The 18,231-nt window shown below is 45.6% G+C and overlaps 2 protein-coding genes across 9 annotated transcripts in view; one reads left to right on the plus strand and one right to left on the minus strand.

The window, feature by feature from the left end:
- The window catches only part of rapgef2 (Rap guanine nucleotide exchange factor 2), a 98,997-nt gene extending 84,951 nt beyond the window's left edge, over positions 1-14,046 (minus strand). For 3 of the 8 annotated variants that reach the window (XM_023959495.1, XM_023959494.1, XM_023959493.1), the window contains exon 1: positions 13,453-14,045. In XM_023959495.1, the coding sequence (XP_023815263.1) occupies positions 13,453-13,521 (69 nt within the window). In that variant the 5' untranslated portion in view covers positions 13,522-14,045. Of the gene's footprint in view, positions 1-13,452 lie in introns of all 8 variants that reach the window. The other 5 variants (XM_023959500.1, XM_023959499.1, XM_023959496.1 and 2 more) reach the window with 3 other exon arrangements.
- A 150-nt stretch (positions 14,047-14,196) lies between these two features.
- Positions 14,197-17,589, plus strand: c10h4orf45 (chromosome 10 C4orf45 homolog). Its single transcript, XM_023959504.1, has 3 exons — positions 14,197-15,003; positions 15,561-15,790; positions 15,938-17,589. The coding sequence occupies exons 1-3, from the start codon at positions 14,949-14,951 to the stop codon at positions 15,986-15,988; spliced, it is 336 nt and encodes a 111-aa protein (XP_023815272.1). The 5' UTR covers positions 14,197-14,948; the 3' UTR covers positions 15,989-17,589.
- The last annotated feature ends 642 nt before the right edge of the window (positions 17,590-18,231 follow it).

Raw genomic sequence — 18,231 nt, forward strand, 5'->3', positions numbered from 1 at the left:
GCAGTGGTATTCTCTCTCACACACGCACACATGCACACACACACACACACGCGCCTGAGGTTAACTTTCATACCACAGACGTACAGTACAGACCAAAAGTTTGGACACACCTTCTCATTCAAAGGGTTTTCTTTATTTTCATGACTGTGAAAATTGTAGATTCTCACTGAAGGCATCAAAAATATGAATTATCACATGTGGAATTATATACATAACAAAAGTGTAAAACAACTGAAAATATGTCGTATTGTAGGTTCTTCCTTTTGCTTTGATTACTGCTTTGTACACTCTTGGCATTCTCTGGATGAGCTTCCAGAGGTAGTGACCTGAAATGTTTTTCACTTCACAGGTGTGCCCTGTCAGGTTTAATAATAAGTGGGATTTCTTGCCTTATAAATGGGGTTGGGACCATCAGTTGTGTTGTGCAGAAGTCAGGTGGACACACAGCTGATAGTCCTACTGAATAGACTGTTAGAATTTGTATTGTGGCAAGGGCTGTTTGACCAAGAAGGAGAGTGATGGGGGGCTGCACCAGATGACCTGGCCTCCACAGTCACTATACCAGAACCCAATCCAGATGGTTTGGGGTGAGCTGGACCGCAGAGTGAAGGCAAAAAGGCCAACAAATGCTAAGCATTCTGGGAACTCCTTCAAGACTGTTGGAAGACCATTCCAGGTGACTACCTCTGGAAGCTGAGAATTAGGAATGTAAATTAGATTAAACAGGGGAGTGGATACAGAGATACTCTATGTCGAGAAATTGGAGTAGAAAAAACAAACGATCTGCATTTAACACCATCAATATAAAGCATCACCTCTAATAACCCAAAACAAAGAGTTCGTTCTGACAACTCAGGAAAGTACCTGAGCTGACCACAAAAAGTCTATACTGGAGCTCAAGAAAAGACTTAAAGGATTAAAAGCAAAAGTTACCTGACAGAGAGACTCAAGTTCACAGATTGATGGCGCATGTGGAGATTCGTTATGTGTCGCCTTCATGATCATACTTCAGACAATTCTGATGAGTGTTTATATCAGGGTTCCCAGTCCCTGCTTCCTACCCAGTTCTCCCTGTCCAGCTCAATGCTAACTATCTCGACAGGAGGTGTTCAAGCAATCAGAACCTAGAACCAGTTGATCCAACCTAGCTGTGCGTAGAGCAGAGATGGCTGTGAAACAAGCAGAGTGCTGTTGAGGACTAGCACCAGCTGCTGGTTCTTACAATAGTCTTTCTGCTTTCGGATACCCCACAGAAAGGTCGAGCTCTTCCGTTTGTCCTGAGTCACTTAGCTGGACTACACAATAGGTCGAGCTTGCATGCACAGCACCCTTCTTCATCCACTTTGCCACAATATTGGATCAGAACCTTGTATCTGGACATGCTGAGAGCTAAATAATGAGATCAGTAGATTCCCATTGGAAAATACTGGTCTCCGTGTTAGAGAGTCATGGGAAATAAAACGCCAAAGCTACAAGTACACAAACACATACACACACACACACACACATAGACATTTCAACTGTGCATGACTAATAAGAAAGAAAACACGCATCTTTCTCCCTAAACAAATAAATAAAACGTAGCCCTTTTTCTTTTTTCACTCCAAGCTTTCTAGCAGGTAAGTTTATATTTCACACCCTTCCACAAATGTCCCACTAATCCTCCGTTAAGAGCATTACAAGTGTTTGTTCTGAGCAGGGCCTCGTAACCACAGCTACACTGATGCATCCTGTGAAAGTGCACCGACTGCGCTACGGCCTTTCAGCAGGTAAATCTCTAAAAGCAGGTTTGTAGATCTCTCACACTGTTGCATTTGTGTCACAATGCGACTAACACTCCATCTATGAACAGGGTGTCTCCTTCAGTGTTATGTCCAAAGAAAGTTTGCTCAAATGACTTAATCAGAGTCAAGCAAACATCCCAGTTAAAAGATTACCAATACCAACAATAGCTTTCCAGCTGCAAACACGCCATTATGTAAGCTTCTTTTATATTGCTTCTTCCTAATAAAGTCAAGGCCACGGCAACAATTAGCTAATGTCATTTGTGGATAACGCTCAGCTCCAAATGACAGGACAGCATTTAGTGAGGAAGCAGCAGCACTGAGGGACATGCAAACCACAGTGTGCCCAGAGTGAATGGGCTGCTGACTGTGCATCCCAGCAGCAAATGTGTTTCCACAAATTCTCCCACAGGAGACATCCTCAACACTGTGGGTTCATACAAGCTTTCCGCTTTAGCGCTCGGACTCAGCGTGCAGATAATGTCAATCTGGCACCCGGGCAGTCTGCAGTGTGTTAAGAAAAGGGGCTAACTGACGGTTCTGAGATAATTATGCCCCTTCTGCCCCAAACCAGGAATCTTGAAGAAACTGTCAAACATTCCACCGAGAATCAGATTAGGCCTTGGAAATAACAGACATTTTCCTGGACGGGCTGCAGGGCTGCAGGGCTGGAAACGTGATCGGCCACAGGTTAGACAAACCCTCCAGGACCCATTACAAAGATAAGGTTTCAGCCAGTCAGACATGGTACACCCATTTGCTCCACTGCAGGCAGGAAGTGGAACAGCGTTTCTGATCACTAATTAATAAGGGAAGGGGGCTGTTTAATGCCTTAAGGTGCCCCGCACCCGTCCCATTCCTGCTGGCAAGACATCATTAGCTGGAACCGGAAGTCCATGTCCCCCCTACCCCACCCCCTCCCGATTTCAGTCGGAAAACACTTTTTTTTTGTCCAAAAACACTCCTTTAAATGGCGATCCCTAGGAGTTACATTTTTTCAGCTTTAAGCGTTAAAACTTTAACACCTGAGATGTCTCTGTCAAAGTCTTATTTGCTCCGACGGTCACTCCTTTTGGAGTCAACGTGAATCAGCTGATTGGCAGAGAAAAGCGTCTCTTTCTCCCATATGCCTATAAAGTGTTGCTTACCAGTGCAAAGCCGCTTTTCTCCTCAACAGAATACGCTGATTCCCGTTGGATAACGCTAAGGCTTGAGATATAAACTAAAGCTCTGGTGGAACAGTTTCACTCATCTGAACACTTTTGTTTATATCGTGTTTGATAGGAATGACATAATGACCCCTTTAGCACCGTTGTAAGCTCATGTTGTACACTGAACCGTTAATTCTCTTGAAAAAGTTTTGATAAAAGTTGCCACAAGTCTGAAAACTTGTAATGTTTCCATGTCCGGCTAATGATGTTCTGCCGCCATCTTGCCTGCGACCAGGTCCCCCCCCAAAAACTGCTGCTGGAGCAGCTTCAGGCGGCCGCTCCTCTGCTGTCAGGAATCGCAGCAACAAACCAGTCTGCAAAAGGTCACATCATGACCTCCCAGCCTCACACATCCTCACAGGACAAAGTGTCCCAGCATCTGAGAGAGTTATGATGGATGACCCGGTCACTGCACTAGCCAACCGTCCTTCCTCTTCTTTGTTTTTTACCAAATACAGATTCTCCAATTCCACCTTCCTAGGCCGATGGCGTGTGATGGCGTCAGGGCTCGACATAGCCATTTGTCCGCTGGCCCGGTCCTGTTTTTCGAGCAGTACGGACCACAAGACTTTATTTTTTACTTGTCCGCTCGGGCCACTAAAATATCTAACAATTCATACATTTTTCACCTTTTACAATAAAGTATATTTTGCGAAAACGTGTAGATTTACCTCGTCTTTATAATTCACCTTTTCTGCTAGTCCTGTGTTCAGACTTCAAGGGTTTCTATGGGAAACCTTTGATCACTTCTCCTTCTCTCCCGCCTGCGCGCGCGGCTGTCACTGCCGAGCACCACGCGGCACGCGCTCACTCAATTTTTTTTTCAAACTTTATTGAATGTAACAATTCAATACTAAACAATGTTAAACAGCAACAACGAAGGAACAAGCCAGTGGGTTATTATTACATCTTATGCAGATATATTTAAGCTGACACACATATCAGCGCGCCCCCTGGTGGTTTTTCACCGCGATGATCATAAATCCAACACCGTCACTGAAGAGAGACTGAAGCATGTCAGAGATGTGGAAGACATGGCAGGAATAGATAGGAATATGTTAGTAGTTATTAATTAGTAGTATGGACAGCAAGATATTTAATGAATGCATTGAAGATGAAACTGTATCCACTAAGCTTTAAGCTGAATGTCAAAGAATCAAAGGCAACTCAAAATACCTGAATCTCAGACTCAAATGGAGTACAAGGTCAAACTACTTAATTTTGTTTTTCTTTACAACACTGTAAGCAGTAAGTATTTCTAGTTAGCTGAATGATCTCAGTAATTTAATTGTATTTAATTTTTCAATTATTTAATTTAATTAGGTAACTGAAGTAACTAAAAAGTAAATGTAACTTTGCAACAGTAACAAAAAGCAGAACCTTAAGGCAGTCAGGGCAAAAAAGTCAATAAAACTTCTTAACTATTGATTAGGAACAAATGTGAAATAGCAGTGATTAGAAGCACCATGAAAACTTCTGAACTAGTGTTTCCTACTACACTGCAGTGCTCTCTTCAAAACACCTGAAACAGACTAGAGCAGATTTAAGTTTGATATGGTCTATTTTCAGTCATTGAAAAGTGTAGAAATAAGTGATGTCACCAGAATGCACCAAATTGCACCATATTAAAAGTTTCCGGGGGGGCATGCCCCCGGACCCCCCTAAAGTTGCAAGCACCTGCGGAGCGGCGGGTCTCGCTGTGCGCGGTGTCGGGCCAGTAACTTTCAAAAACTACTGGCCCTGTGGGCCAGTGCAAATTTCTGGGCTATGTCAACCCCTGGGCGTGTTCTTATGTACCGTAGCGCTTTTCTGCCTTCAGTGAGACCCATAGTGTTTTACTGTAACGCTTCCATTCATCTGCACACACACACACATTCACAACCTTTACTACCATGATCAATGCCTTGTCTGCACACTTTGACACCTGGGCAGGCGAAACGGGAACCAAACATGCAACCTTCTAATCAGGGGTCGACCGCTGTACCGCTGCGCCGCAGTCCTGGCTAAGTGTGGGATAGTGTGAGATACTGATTCCAATTTTATCTTCTGTTTTTTTTCAAAGAACAATAGATAACTTTACAAACTGTGCAAAACTGTGTCTGTCCTCTAAAGAGTTTCAAAATAAAGTGCTGGTAAGTATGTGTCTGCTGTGGTGAACATAAGAGAGAGCGAAGCAGGAAATGGCTTTCTGCATACATTATGAACTTCAAAGGACCTTTAATCACCTTTTTGACCACTTTCACCTGATTTTAAGGCTTTTGTTACAAAAAGACATGCAAACATGATGTTCTTGAATCCAGGAATACATGTCAAAATGACAACTCACTGAGTGTGACCATGTCCAACTGTTTCAATAAAAACCCATCATTTCTGTTCTGAACATGTTATTAATAGTATCATCAGAATAAAGTTTAAAAACCCTTTAGAAAAACTACCCGATTTACTTCATACAACATACTTGATGCTTTCAGCGACACAGACATTCTCATTTTAATAATCCTATTTTCAATGTATTTTTCATTCAGTTTGCATTCTGGTGGCGTTAGTGTGTAGTTATCAGCCTCGTGGACGTAGCTCCAGTTTTCAGTGGACTGACTTTACTCCAAACAATGGAAGCACAAGAAACCAGAGAGAAAATAAAATCAGGATTTTCCCAAAAAGAAATGGTCTAAAACAACAAATTCAAATTCAATGATTCAATCTATTGATCGCCCAGGCCTACCGCAGTCCCACTCCATGTTCCATGTTTTGATGTGAACGCATCAGCTGCCAGGTTAACTCACACAACAACTCAGACAGATCTTCAAGAGGACTGGAAACAGTTGCAGTAAAAGGTCCATCAGAAATCAAGCAGTGGTCCAAACAGCTGCAGAATTGGACCCACAGTTTCACTCATTTATGGACGTTGTTGTGTTGCTGATGCTAGTGTGTTCTAGCATGAATGCATCATGTCAAATGTAACAAGTGTCACCAGTAAACTCACCATTCTGAAGCTCAGATAAATACTGGCGGTGTCTGCTGGTGTTCAAACAGCCACACCATTTCTAGAAAGGTCTGTTTTTGGTGACGGTTTGTGCACAGCTCTGCACGTGTTTTCTCAGACTCTGACCGTTTCGACAGCAAACGTCACTGAGGGCCTTTGTTCAAAACACTGTAAACACGTATTAGTAGCTGCATGGCGCAGTTCCATGCTAGGATTTAGCGATCCGTAATCACACAAATTAATCAGCTCTTTATCTGATCCACGTCATGTCTGAGCAGTTCACCACCAGGAGGGATTATAGCAGATTATGCATCAGTCTCCCTGCACTGTCTGAGACCGAGGCTGAACAGTCAGGTTACCCAAAAGAAGCTGACAGGTTTGAAATAACCACAGAACCATTTCTGATTGGAAACGAGATCACAGCTTCATTAACTAACTTTCTGCTCCTCCGTGTCCAACTTTCCTTCAATGAATCCTTTTTCACAACAATGGAATTTGAAGAATGAGGAGTGATGAAGAATGAGGCTGTCCGTGACAAGCCCAGTCATTTCATGTGGTTCTCTGAGCCGTCAAAGCAACACAGAAGGTCTCCAGAGAAGCTCTGGTTTAGATGGCTCGCTGCCATGGGCTCTGCTGCTCCTCCTGTAAGGCCAGAGGAATTTCTGGAGCCTGGAATCCAGAGATTCTCCTGCTTTGAGAGAAGGAAACTGGGAACAAACGTTCATTTGGAGCCTGTTGAGCGTGCATCACTGCGATGAGGAGTCCCTGTAGAAATGCTGGTGTTTATTTGAAAGAGTTTGAACAAGACGACTGCAGAGGAATCCAAACACAATGGAGACCGTCTGTAAATAAAGCGAGGACAGAACTGCAGCTCTGTGGACCACGCCGAACAGTCACACAAGCTGCGCCAGTGCCCAACAAACACGCAGCAACCGTGACGAAATGAGCGCAGCGGCAAGCAAGCAGCTCAGCAGCCAGCACAGGGGAACTTTTTAAACTTTCTCTGACCCACTCTTGTTGTAAGAGACTGGATTTAGCAAGGACTGCAACATAAAACAGTAAGTTCCACAGAGGTGAAGCCTTAAACACACTAAACCTGCACCAAGCTGCTGGCCTTCTTTCACAATAAGAGAATCTTCTGATATTTAACTCACAACTCCAGCAGACTTACAGTCAGGTCCTTCAACTCAAACAGCCAAGGTTTAGGAAAGTAGAGCAGGACACGGGATCGCTCATGGCTGGTCTGCATGAAGGTGTTCAGCAGCTGCAGAGACCCAGTGAGCTGAACCTTTCCAACCACACAGCATCGCCGCTGCATGAGAGGAACCTGCGGCCTGAAGGACGGCTTTCTGCGACGCCTCACTGAACAGACCGGCTCCCCGCATCACTCAGGTGGACCCCAGCAAACACATGCTTTCTGTGCTGGTTACCATGCAAATGTCTCAGACACAGCCCGGTTAAGAACGTGCTGCAGGGGGCATTTAAGGACAAACTGTGCTGTTCACGGTTGCCTTTCAGAACCTGGCTGCTTTTCAACCATTATCTCAGATTTTTACAGATTACAGAGCAAACAGTATTGAAGCAATGAAGTCAAGAATAATTATTTCCATCAGAATCCTCCCACAACTGTGCTCCAAACACAAACAGAATGTACCGAGTTTGATTGATGCTCCTGCAGTCAGCACCTACACTTAGAGCGATTGATGCTCCTTCTGCATCCCTCACAAAGCTTTAGCTGGGTTCCTGCTGCAGTGCACAAGCAAGAACCCAGACACAGCTGGAATACCGCAGCTTTTGCTGGTAGAATTAGGATTGTTGTCGGGGAAAATGACCAGCCCCGGTGCTTCCACAGCTGTCTTTAAATAGTCCGTCCAAACATCGGAAACGAGCGACAAAGAGACTCTGCGGACAAACAGAAAGAGTGTTTAGGCTGAAACGGCTCCTGAGACGTTCTTCCTCTTCACAAAGCTCACTGACGCTTTTCCTCTTCCTTCCTGAAAGGAAGCTGAGAAGAGGCTGTGGCCGTCTGCATTACAGCAGCGGAAAGTCCAGACCATAAAACCTCACCAGGATGTTAGTGTTCAACTTTCTGACTTCATGTCCAAACATTTGCTTGGACTGTTTTTCCAGCTCAGACGTGTTGGGTGGACGATTCCACGCAGCGTTTCTGTGCAGCATCACTTCTGGTCTCCAGCTTCTGGAGAATCCCTTTGCTAAACGGTTTTTCATGAGGGCCGTGTTCTCTCCTCTGCCCTTGGCTTCCTGTGGAGGAGGTGGCAGCAGGTCAGCTCCCCTGCAGAGTTTGTGCAGACCGTGTAGACAGCTCATCCCTGCAGCTGTGGGGGTGAACCTGGGGCAGGCGCAGTCAGTCGCTTGTGGCCTTTGGCTCCCCACCTGCCTCCACGACAGGTACGGCTGCACCGCGCTCCTACGCTGCCGAGAGCGAGAACAGAGCGGCGACAGCAGGAACGCCGGCTGAATCCTGCAGAGACCAGGAGGATCTGCAGGAAATTTAGACCAGCCATTTTGTGTTTGTGCCAACATTGGCTTCAACTGCAAAGCCTGCGTTCAGCTTCTAACCTGCACACACTGACGGTCTGAATGAAGAGCTGACAGAGCGGAGCTTTGACTCATTCATGGGACAAAATGTGAGTTTCTGCAGAAAGCACCAAACCTGTTCACTGACATCAACTGATGGTCCAAAACCAGACTGCTCCAGAAACGATACAGAATCTATTTCTTTTTTTTTTAGTTCTGGGTCATTTTCTGGTGTTTCCAGATGATCTGACATTTCCCAGCATTACCACCACCCTAAACTCTTCTTCCTCTCATCTTTGACACAAAAACTGAAACTCATCTTCCCTATCAACAGGTTGCAGCCATGCCTCAAAATCCTCTTTTCCGAGCCACCTTTGCAGGTTTCCCATTTCCTGCTCAGACTGCTTGGCTTTCCTTTCCTCAGCCCAGCCAGCCTCATTCCTTCCAATCACCTACTGGTCATGGCTTTGTTCTCCTGGACAGGTTGTAGATGTTAGTTTCTGACCCAATGCTTTTCCAGGCCTTCATTTTCATTGGAGTTTTTTGACAGGAGCTAATGACCAAGCAAACCACCCTCCCTTTGCTCAAACTGTACAAGAAGAAATGCTTTGAGGAAATAACAACGCAAAAGTCAGAGAATCCCTGAATAGAATGAGTCCTGCTGTTCCTCAGACTACAGACTGGATCAAATGGCTTCAAAATGAGCCTGAATTGGTTAGAATTCAAAGTTCATGTTGATCAAAAAAACAGCGACAACATTCTGTTTAAAATGACACACATTTGTTTCTCAAAAAAGACTGTCTTTTTAAATCATTTTAAAGTCCCCCATGAAATGTTTTCTTTAATAAAAACATTCCCAGTGGTGTTTTAATTATAATTATGACGTTTTTAACCAAAATCCCACAACCTAAATGTCTTTTAAAGCCAAATTTCATGTTTATTTGAAGCCTGTTTCCAAAGTCTGCATACATGGGCGGGGCTATTGGTGCTGGGGTATTGGTGCTGGGGCTGCTGGGGCTATTGGTGCTGGGGCTATTGGGGCTGGGGCTATTGGGGCTATTGGGGCTGGGGCTATTGGGGCTGGGGCTGCTGGGGCTATTGGTGCTGGGGCTGCTGGGGCAATTGGGGCTGGGGCTATTGGGGCTGGGGCTATTGGTGCTGGGGCTGCTGGGGCTATTGGTGCTGGGGCTGCTGGGGCAATTGGGGCTGGGGCTATTGGGGCTGGGGCTATTGGGGCTGGGGTATTGGTGCTGGGGCTGCTGGGGCTATTGGGGCTGGGGCTGCTGGGGCAATTGGGGCTGGGGCTATTGGGGCTGGGGCTATTGGTGCTGGGGCTGCTGGGGCTATTGTTGCTGGGGCTGCTGGGGCTATTGGTGCTGGGGCTGCTGGGGCAATTGGGGCTGGGGCTATTGGTGCTGGGGCTGCTGGGGCTATTGGTGCTGGGGCTGCTGGGGCAATTGGGGCTGGGGCTATTGGGGCTATTGGGGCTGGGGCTGCTGGGGCAATTGGGGCTGGGGCTATTGGGGCTGGGGCTTTTGGTGCTGGGGCTGCTGGGGCTATTGGGGCTGGGGCTATTGGGGCTATTGGGGCAATTGGGGCTGGGGCTATTGGGGCTGGGCTATTGGGGCTGGGGCTGCTGGGGCAATTGGGGCTGGGGCTATTGGGGCTGGGGCTATTGGGGCTGGGGCTATTGGGGCTGGGGCTATTGGGGCTGGGGCTATTGGTGCTGGGGCTATTGGGGGCACAAATGACACAGACGTGTCTTTAGTCTCAAAAAGTTTCTCTTTAGCGATAAAGAAATGGTGAAAAGTGGCATATTTGTGGTTCCAAAGCGACACTTTTTGAACGATGTGTGGAACGACATAACAACAAATGTGTGTACCAGACCCTGCTGTTGAATCTAATTACACACCAAAAAGAACTTGAATGACATCATAATTTAGACTATTGCAGCAGCACTGGCTGTGGTTTAGAACACATTTGATGTTAGCTCATGCAGATTGATGAATTCACTCTCATTTTGAGTGAATTGAATTTGAATGAATTCATTTTTCTTGGCCGCATGGACCCAAAGGAAGGGTTAAGTTTAGGATTAGGGGTTACAGTTAAACTGTGTTTAACGCTGAACGTGAGGCAGCCACTTTCAATGTTATGTCAATGGGACAGACGCCATCTGAGGTCCAGCGGAAAAGCCTGTCGCAGTGACACAGAGGCTACAATCAGCTCCCTGCTCCGCTCCATTCTGATTCCTTCACTTGCAGACAAATAGATCCGTGTTCGTCGTTGTTTTCCCCGTCTGATCTTGTTTTTGTACGGCCGGATGGCTCCAACACTGCTCACCATTTTTGTTGCACCAGTAATGTTAGGTTGGGGGTGTGAGGGGCTGTAAGCTAGAGGAAGACAGTGTACACAAAGGGATGATGGGAAATGGAAGCAGCCTAACTTGGCGCTAATCGTCCCGCCCAAAACTCAGAGGTAAATTTCTAATGAACTCCTGCCGCTCTGCAGAAACTGTGTCCTAGAAAATGAGACTGTTTTTTGCGTGTGTGTAGAAGATGAATATTTGAGACAGAAAAGTCATCTGGTCATCTCTGCAGAAAACGTTTTTGCTTCTGCACGTCACAGATCCACATCCACAGAGGTGTGAGGGGGTTGAATGGGCAGTTATCCAACCCATCATGTGACCGCAGAGGGAGAAGGTGGAAGCTCCGTGCACAGGTCATGACAGATGAAGACAGATGGCTGTGTGTTAGCTAATCCTGACAGAGAGGTGCTGCCTTCATGTCAGCTTTAAGATAACCCTGTTTGAGGCTCACCGGTCTCACGTCACACGAACACCACACTGGGAAAGGTGCTGCTGCTGCAAACACGCTCAGCAGAGCGGCACAGTCACATGACTTCCAGCACTGGAAGGATTCCAGCTGAAGGCCTGGGCTCCACGCAGAACAATTGCAGCCTTTCCTGTTCCTCTCGTCCTTTCAGAAAAGCTGCACCCCTCTTTGGAAACGCAAGCAGCCATGGACGAGGTGCAGAAGGTCCTCTGTCCCCTCGCTGCTCTTTTCCATTTGATCAAAAAGCAACACTAACAGATGTATTTCCATAGATTATGCAGAAGGATTATAGACGTTTAAAAACGCAAATGTGTCAGCACATCAAAGCTCAGTGACTGACAGTTACCATGGAGACAACAGGACAACTGTCAACCAACAGTTGACTGTATTCAGGAAGGACGTGGTGTTCAACCATCACAACAGAAGCTCACCTTAAAAATGGAGCAGAAATGAAGAACTAAGCAGCAGGAAAAGCCTTCAGAGTCAGCAACAGCAGCAGACGAAGAAGGAATCAAACAACAGTCAGAATGAAGAGCAGAGAGGACAGACATGAACTCTGATCAAGGAGATCCTCAGCATTTCAGGACCAGGAAGAGCAAGTCTTCATTGTTGGAGGTTTCGTGAAACAGAAAGGCAGATATTTGGACCTCCACGTCTGGATCTGACTGCAAGTCTGAAGTTAACACTGAACAATGCTGGTCCATAACAAGACTCCACCATGCTAGATGGATCTTTCAAAGGAGGCCTTTTGAACAAGAACGTCTCAAACATTGTGTGAGCAGCACTGGTTCTGAAGCAGAACTGTCCTGGTCCGTGACGAATCCTGCTAGCAGACTCAAGCAGCAACAGGATGAGATCAGAACTGGCCAATCAGACAGAGATCTGACTTTCAGTTTTTTAATGAGCAAAAGCCCTCCCTAAAAGAGCTAACCTAAATAAATGTGTGAGGAGCAGAGGGGAGGTGCAGATGTGCTCCTGGTTCTGCAGAGCATCGTTCTGCACACAGGAGCAGGATTTTACACAGACAGACTTCAATCTGCACAGAAAACCGGCGCCATGCAAGAAGTGAATGTGTTTGAGCAGATAAGATCATGTTCAGTCCATCTTAACGCCATGAAAGACAGAGTATGGAGATGAAAGAACAAACTCTGGACTCTACAATCTTTAAACTAATGATTAAAAACCTGTTATTCCCAAGAATATCAAACACTTGTTTACCACATCTGGATTTTTTTTTAATTAAAAAACAAACTCAAATGAATCTATTTCAAATCAAACACCATTATGGATGCTAGGGACGTGTTCTGATGATGGAACAGTGGCGAGCACGCCGTAAACGCTGGATTCTACTGCGAAAACGGGTCTAATTTGTTGCCAGATTCACTTCTTACAGCTGATTTGCGGCACAGCAGTTTAAATGAAACACTAAGCTAAGATAAAGAGACTAGTTCCACATAAATACAATTTTACCTGAAATAAAAAGGCAACACTGAAAATAGAATAAGTGAAAAATGAGTCTACTCATCCGATAGAAGTGCTGAGTGGGATTTTGACTCTGCAGTCAACCTGACATGTGAATCACAGCTCTGAATCAAAAGAGTGTAAATATTCAGACATAGCGTATCTGTTATGGCCCTATCATAAACTACTGAAGGTCTGCCAAAGCCTTAAGCTGGCACCTGTCACCCACATCACCTCCGGCCTGCATCCAGACTGCGGGCCTTGGAAGATAACAGGCCGCCAGCGACACAAAAAGGCTCTCAGGCGGACGGAGACGAGGCTGTGATGGGGCTGCAGCGGGGGACCCGTGTCTGAGCTGCTCTCGCGCGCACCTGATCTGCGCATGCTTCAAGATGAAGAAAACTGAATCTGAACTCGTGAACAGGAGAAGGAATCACGTGACGATGGATGGAGGATCTCTGCGGGGAGATCTTCTGGCTGTGGAGGTCAAAGGTGAGGCTGCAGATCCACCACGAACCCCCCCCCGGCAGAGAAACTGTTAGCGGGACAACTGCCGCACGTCGTTCCGACCCACTAACACTAGCACGTTTCAACCCGAACCCGGACCCGGACCCGGACATGGAAGTGAGGGGAGAGCTGCTGACCTGTTGAGTCCTTTCAGCCGGATTCATCATCACCGCCTGACGAAAGCGGTTATCCACGTACGACGCCATTGTTCCTGGAGGATGAACTCCCTCAGTTCAAAAACTCTCTACAGAGATCCACGGCACGCGGAAAATTAAATAAGGTCCACGGGCCTCAGCGTCGCTTGGTCTGCGCTGTTCTCGCCTCGGCGGAGGTCCAAGCTAGCGGGTGAGCTGGGAGTGCCCGCAGCCAGGCCACGACTGGAGCCAGACAGCCGAGCCGCCCTCCCGGGGTCCCGCTGTTGCTCAATCCGAAGCCCTGGTTCCTCCTCTGGGAGAAAGGTCCGTGGAAAAGCGCGGCTCCGCCGGCTCCTCTCGGTTACTCGGTAGCCGTGAGAACCGGTATTCCTTTATGATCCGAGCTCAGCTCGGCAGAGACATTCCTGCTCTCTCTTCAGCTTTCTGGCGGCGACGGGAAGAAAATCCCCAAAACAAACGGAGGACTAAAATTCTACCCAGGAAAAGTCTGTGTCCCCCATCCTAAGAGGCAGGGCCCCACACGCACGGAAAAAAAACTCGCTAAACTGGCCTTTTAGTAGGTCTGGAAGTGCGGGGCAGTCCGGAGCCTCTGTTTTGTGCCACCACCATGGTGACTGACGCACCGCAACAAGCTCCAGCCACTCACCGCGTCACTTCCGGGAAGCCTTTCAAAATAAAACACCGAATCAAGGCAACAAACACGCAAAAACAATCTGAGATAGATTCATGTAGGTCGTGTCTGTTTGTACATTTTAATCCTAACAACGAATGTGCAACATATAAATGCATTCTTGTAATTTTAATTCAACGAAGTGTGACTTTATTACTAAATTTATCGTGAAAAATTCAAATGACAGTAGAACATAGAAATGTGGTTAGTGGCATGTCTCACAGTCGTGACATTCAGAAAACTTGACCGGAATTTGCGCAGCAGGCGGAGGCTGGGCGGATCCTTTCAACAAAGGACCAAACGGAGACTCACCTTGGATAAATCCACTGTAACCTGGCGCCACCACGCGTCTGGGTTGGGTATTGCATGTTTTAACAAAGTTTAAAGCGAGCCGACCCAAAAATGCAGGGCGAAAACTTGGAAAGCAAAAGCACTTTTTTCTTGGAAATTATTTGAAATGCCGAATAATTTAAAGCATTACGAGTACACCAACAATAAAAATGTCTTGTAAGAAACACAAAAGTAATTTTAAAAAAGGAGAACATGATATTATCAAGTATCTTTTGACTTTGTGAAATAATTTTACTTTAGAGTATGAGCTCTGACAGAATTCTATAACTGCAAAGATTCATAACCAGTGTAGTTTAATGTCTGACCCTTTCCTGTCTGGGGAAGGTAATGCTGCCTGCAGCAATGACACCATGGCAACCGCTGGACGCATGTCAGTCCCCCAGGACCTCACGCAGAGCTGACTGCATGTGTTTCACAGCGGCTTCCATCCGGCAACGAGCACCACACCAACGGTAAAATGAGGCCCAACACAGATCCAGAGGGGCAGCGGGGACAGAGGATGATTTTCACCGGTACTTAGCCCTCAAAGACAGCTGCTTCTCGTTTGTTTCCTTCACTGAATGAGGACATCTTTAATCTAAATGTAGGGTTCAAACTGTGTGTGTGTGTGTGTGTGTGTGAGTGTGTGTGTGTGTGTGTGTGTGTGTGTGTGTGTGTGTGTGTGTGTGTGTGTGTGTGTGTGTGTGTGTGTGTGTGTGTGTGTGTGTGTGTGTGTGTGTGTGTGTGTGTGTGTGTGTGTGTGTGTGTGTGTGTGACCAGAAGGCTTCAGAAACATTCCTAAATATTAATTTTACCTGCTAGAGGATGGAATTATCACAATCAAACCATTTCAGACTGAGGCATGTACAGCCTGCTCCAGACGTCTCTTCTGGGTTTCTTCCTCTGTTGGTCTGGTTCTGCCACATCTTCTGATCCCTGTAGAAGTCATCGTCAAGTTTAGATCTTTCCTGCCTGCAGTTTTTACCTGATAAAGACCATTTTTAGTCACTGGAGGTGCAGGGTTGTTTCTCCAGTTCCTGGGACTCTGTAAGATTTCAAACCTGTGACAGATAACAAATATTGTGATCAGGTCCAGATGGGGTCGGAGACTACCGGCCAAAGCTGACTGATTTTCCTCATCACATCGGTGTGGGCCCTGTCTCCCATGAGGCTACGGGTGACCTGGGTTATCTGTGGCGGGCTGCGCCGCACGCCCCTCCAACCACAGCCCGGCACAGCTATATAGGAGAGGTGGGCTGGGGGTGGCAGTACAACCAGCAGCTGAATCAAAGCACGCTGCTCAGCAACATGCAGATCAAGGTAGGAGGGAAACGGAGCATGTGCAGCTTGTGCTTCATCTTGCACAGAAAGAAAATCATTTCAGCTTTTATTTGGGTAAAATATGCAGACTTAATTTAATTTAAGTGTCCGCTAAACTAAATGTGTTTCATTTTCTCTTCCTGACAGAAAACAGAGCTGCGTGCATCCTTGGAGGTATCAGCCTCCCAGAAGTTTTAAAGAGTAAGACAGAATTAGTTTCACCTCCTTTGAGGGCTGTGCTGATGATGGAGACATGAGAAGCTTCGAGTGACTGCAGCGTAACCCATCTGCTTGCACATCCATAATGCAACACCTGCTTGGGGCAGGAACACACAGAGCCTGCATCTGTGGTCATGAAATCTGCTTGACACACACATGCAGCCGACACAAACAGGCTGCTAACCTGAGCAAACCCCCTGAAAAAACCCCTGTGCTGGAGCTTTTCACCAACAACCCCCCCTCACTATGCCCTGGTTGTTGGTCTGTGTTCAGTTTTGTCACACAGTGTTCAGGTAAATCAAAAGTCAGACAGGTTCAGCTTCCAATCCAGTACAGAGCATTGGCACGACAATCATGAGGATTGTTGGCAACATCCATGCTGTTTAGAGCTAACATGAACCCTCTAACTGTATGTGTCCAACATGAATCAGCTGAGTTTGTCCAGCACTATTTAGCACTGGTTAGACATTATTAGACACAGGTGGTTAGACACCTAATGAGCTTTTACAGCCCCCCCCCCAGCCCAAACATGTGATATGGCTTGAGGTTTACACTAGATACCCTTTCTGACCCAACACTGCATTTACCTGGGTTTGGGCCTAAACGTGGAAGCACTGGAAAGCGCCCCCATGTGGTTGTAGTGACTTACAGCACTAGTGGTCCAAGGCAGTCTCCCTTCCATGGACTACCTGACCTGACCTGGATGGAGCATGTGCTGTGCACTAGAAATGGCTATTTACATGTAAACTATTAAATATTATTTTGTTAATTTGAGCCCACCTGGTTGGAATTATTAAGTGTTTTTTTTCATAGCCTGGCCTTTAACTCAGGATTTAGCCATGATGCTGGTATTGTTAAGCATTATTCAACCCGTTTCAGTTTTTCTGAAACATTCTAAGCATCAACAACACCTTTCCTGACATTTAGTCAGATATATTGTTGCTCTCTTGCTATTTTACCAGATCATCCTTGAAAGGCTTTTTTCCATGAAAAACATGAGGAAATGTGAACTAAAGTCATTTGAGTTACAGGTACACTGCTAAAAGGAAAGTATTCACCTTCAGAAGCTGCTGTGTCCTGAGCAGGTCACAGGGGGGGCAGTCCCACTGATGTCATGGCCAAGGGCCATTGCAGGGTCAACCTTAAAAATATAAGGCAAAATAAAACGAGAAATAAAATCATTTTAAGTCCTTATTATATTTTCATACAAAATAAAAAGTTTTGTCAAACTGATTAAAAAGAAATTTAAAGCTGCATATTCATATAGTATTATTTAAAAGAGTAACATTTTCTAACCTTTAGAACAAATCTGTAATGTGTCACTTTTTGTTTGTGTATTCTTTACAACAAATGTGGTCTTTAGGGACAGAGAGGGCTAACTTTAACCAGTATTGTGTACTGTAAACACACCCTACTGCATATATATATATATTGTATGTGTGTCAGTTACCATGGGGAAGAAACCCATTACAAAAAAATCAAAAATGAAAGGATGTCTGCCTTTTTAGATTCACTCAAATATTTCTGGTGAAACAATCATTTTCCAACTTTCAAAAAGTTCCTTTCTGTATGGAAGTGATTCTGCAGCATAATAAAAAATAAAGGTTAAATCCAGAAATACTTTTTCATTTTCAAAATGCAATCCCCTCTTTGCATTTTCTTTTTAATTATGACACAGAATAATCAGTTTTTAAGTAGAAATGAAAAAACATTTGGAAGCATTGATTTTTCATTTTAATTTTGAGTCATTTGGTGCAGTTACATTTTGAAAATTAAAAAGCATTTCTGGTATTGACTTTTATTTTTAATTATGATACTTAATTGCGTCCATATTTCTCAGTTGTTTTCTTTGTATTTACTTCCACTCTGCTTTGACAATGATCTCTATGATAAAACAATGATCTCAGTCCTGGTGCACAGTTCACGTTGTATCATCCTGCTGTGGGTCTTTCCTTATCCTGGAGACAAATCTAAATACAATAAACAATCTCCATAATGTTGACAGCTCTGTGCTGCACCAACATCTGCAAAGGCGAGGGTGGGGTACACCATGGGTAGGTTACAAGTCCATAGCATAGGGATGGCTGGTCCCTCCCCCTCCTTCTTTTCACATTCCATCATCCATTTTAGAAGAACATAAAACACTCACTTCAGCACAGGTGTTAGCTCACCTTTGCACAAATGCTTTGCGTGATTGAAGGAAATATTTCACACTAGTTGGT

The sequence above is a fragment of the Oryzias latipes genome, chromosome 10 (genome assembly GCF_002234675.1).
Source record: "Oryzias latipes chromosome 10, ASM223467v1".
Classification (NCBI taxonomy): Eukaryota; Metazoa; Chordata; class Actinopteri; order Beloniformes; family Adrianichthyidae; genus Oryzias; species Oryzias latipes.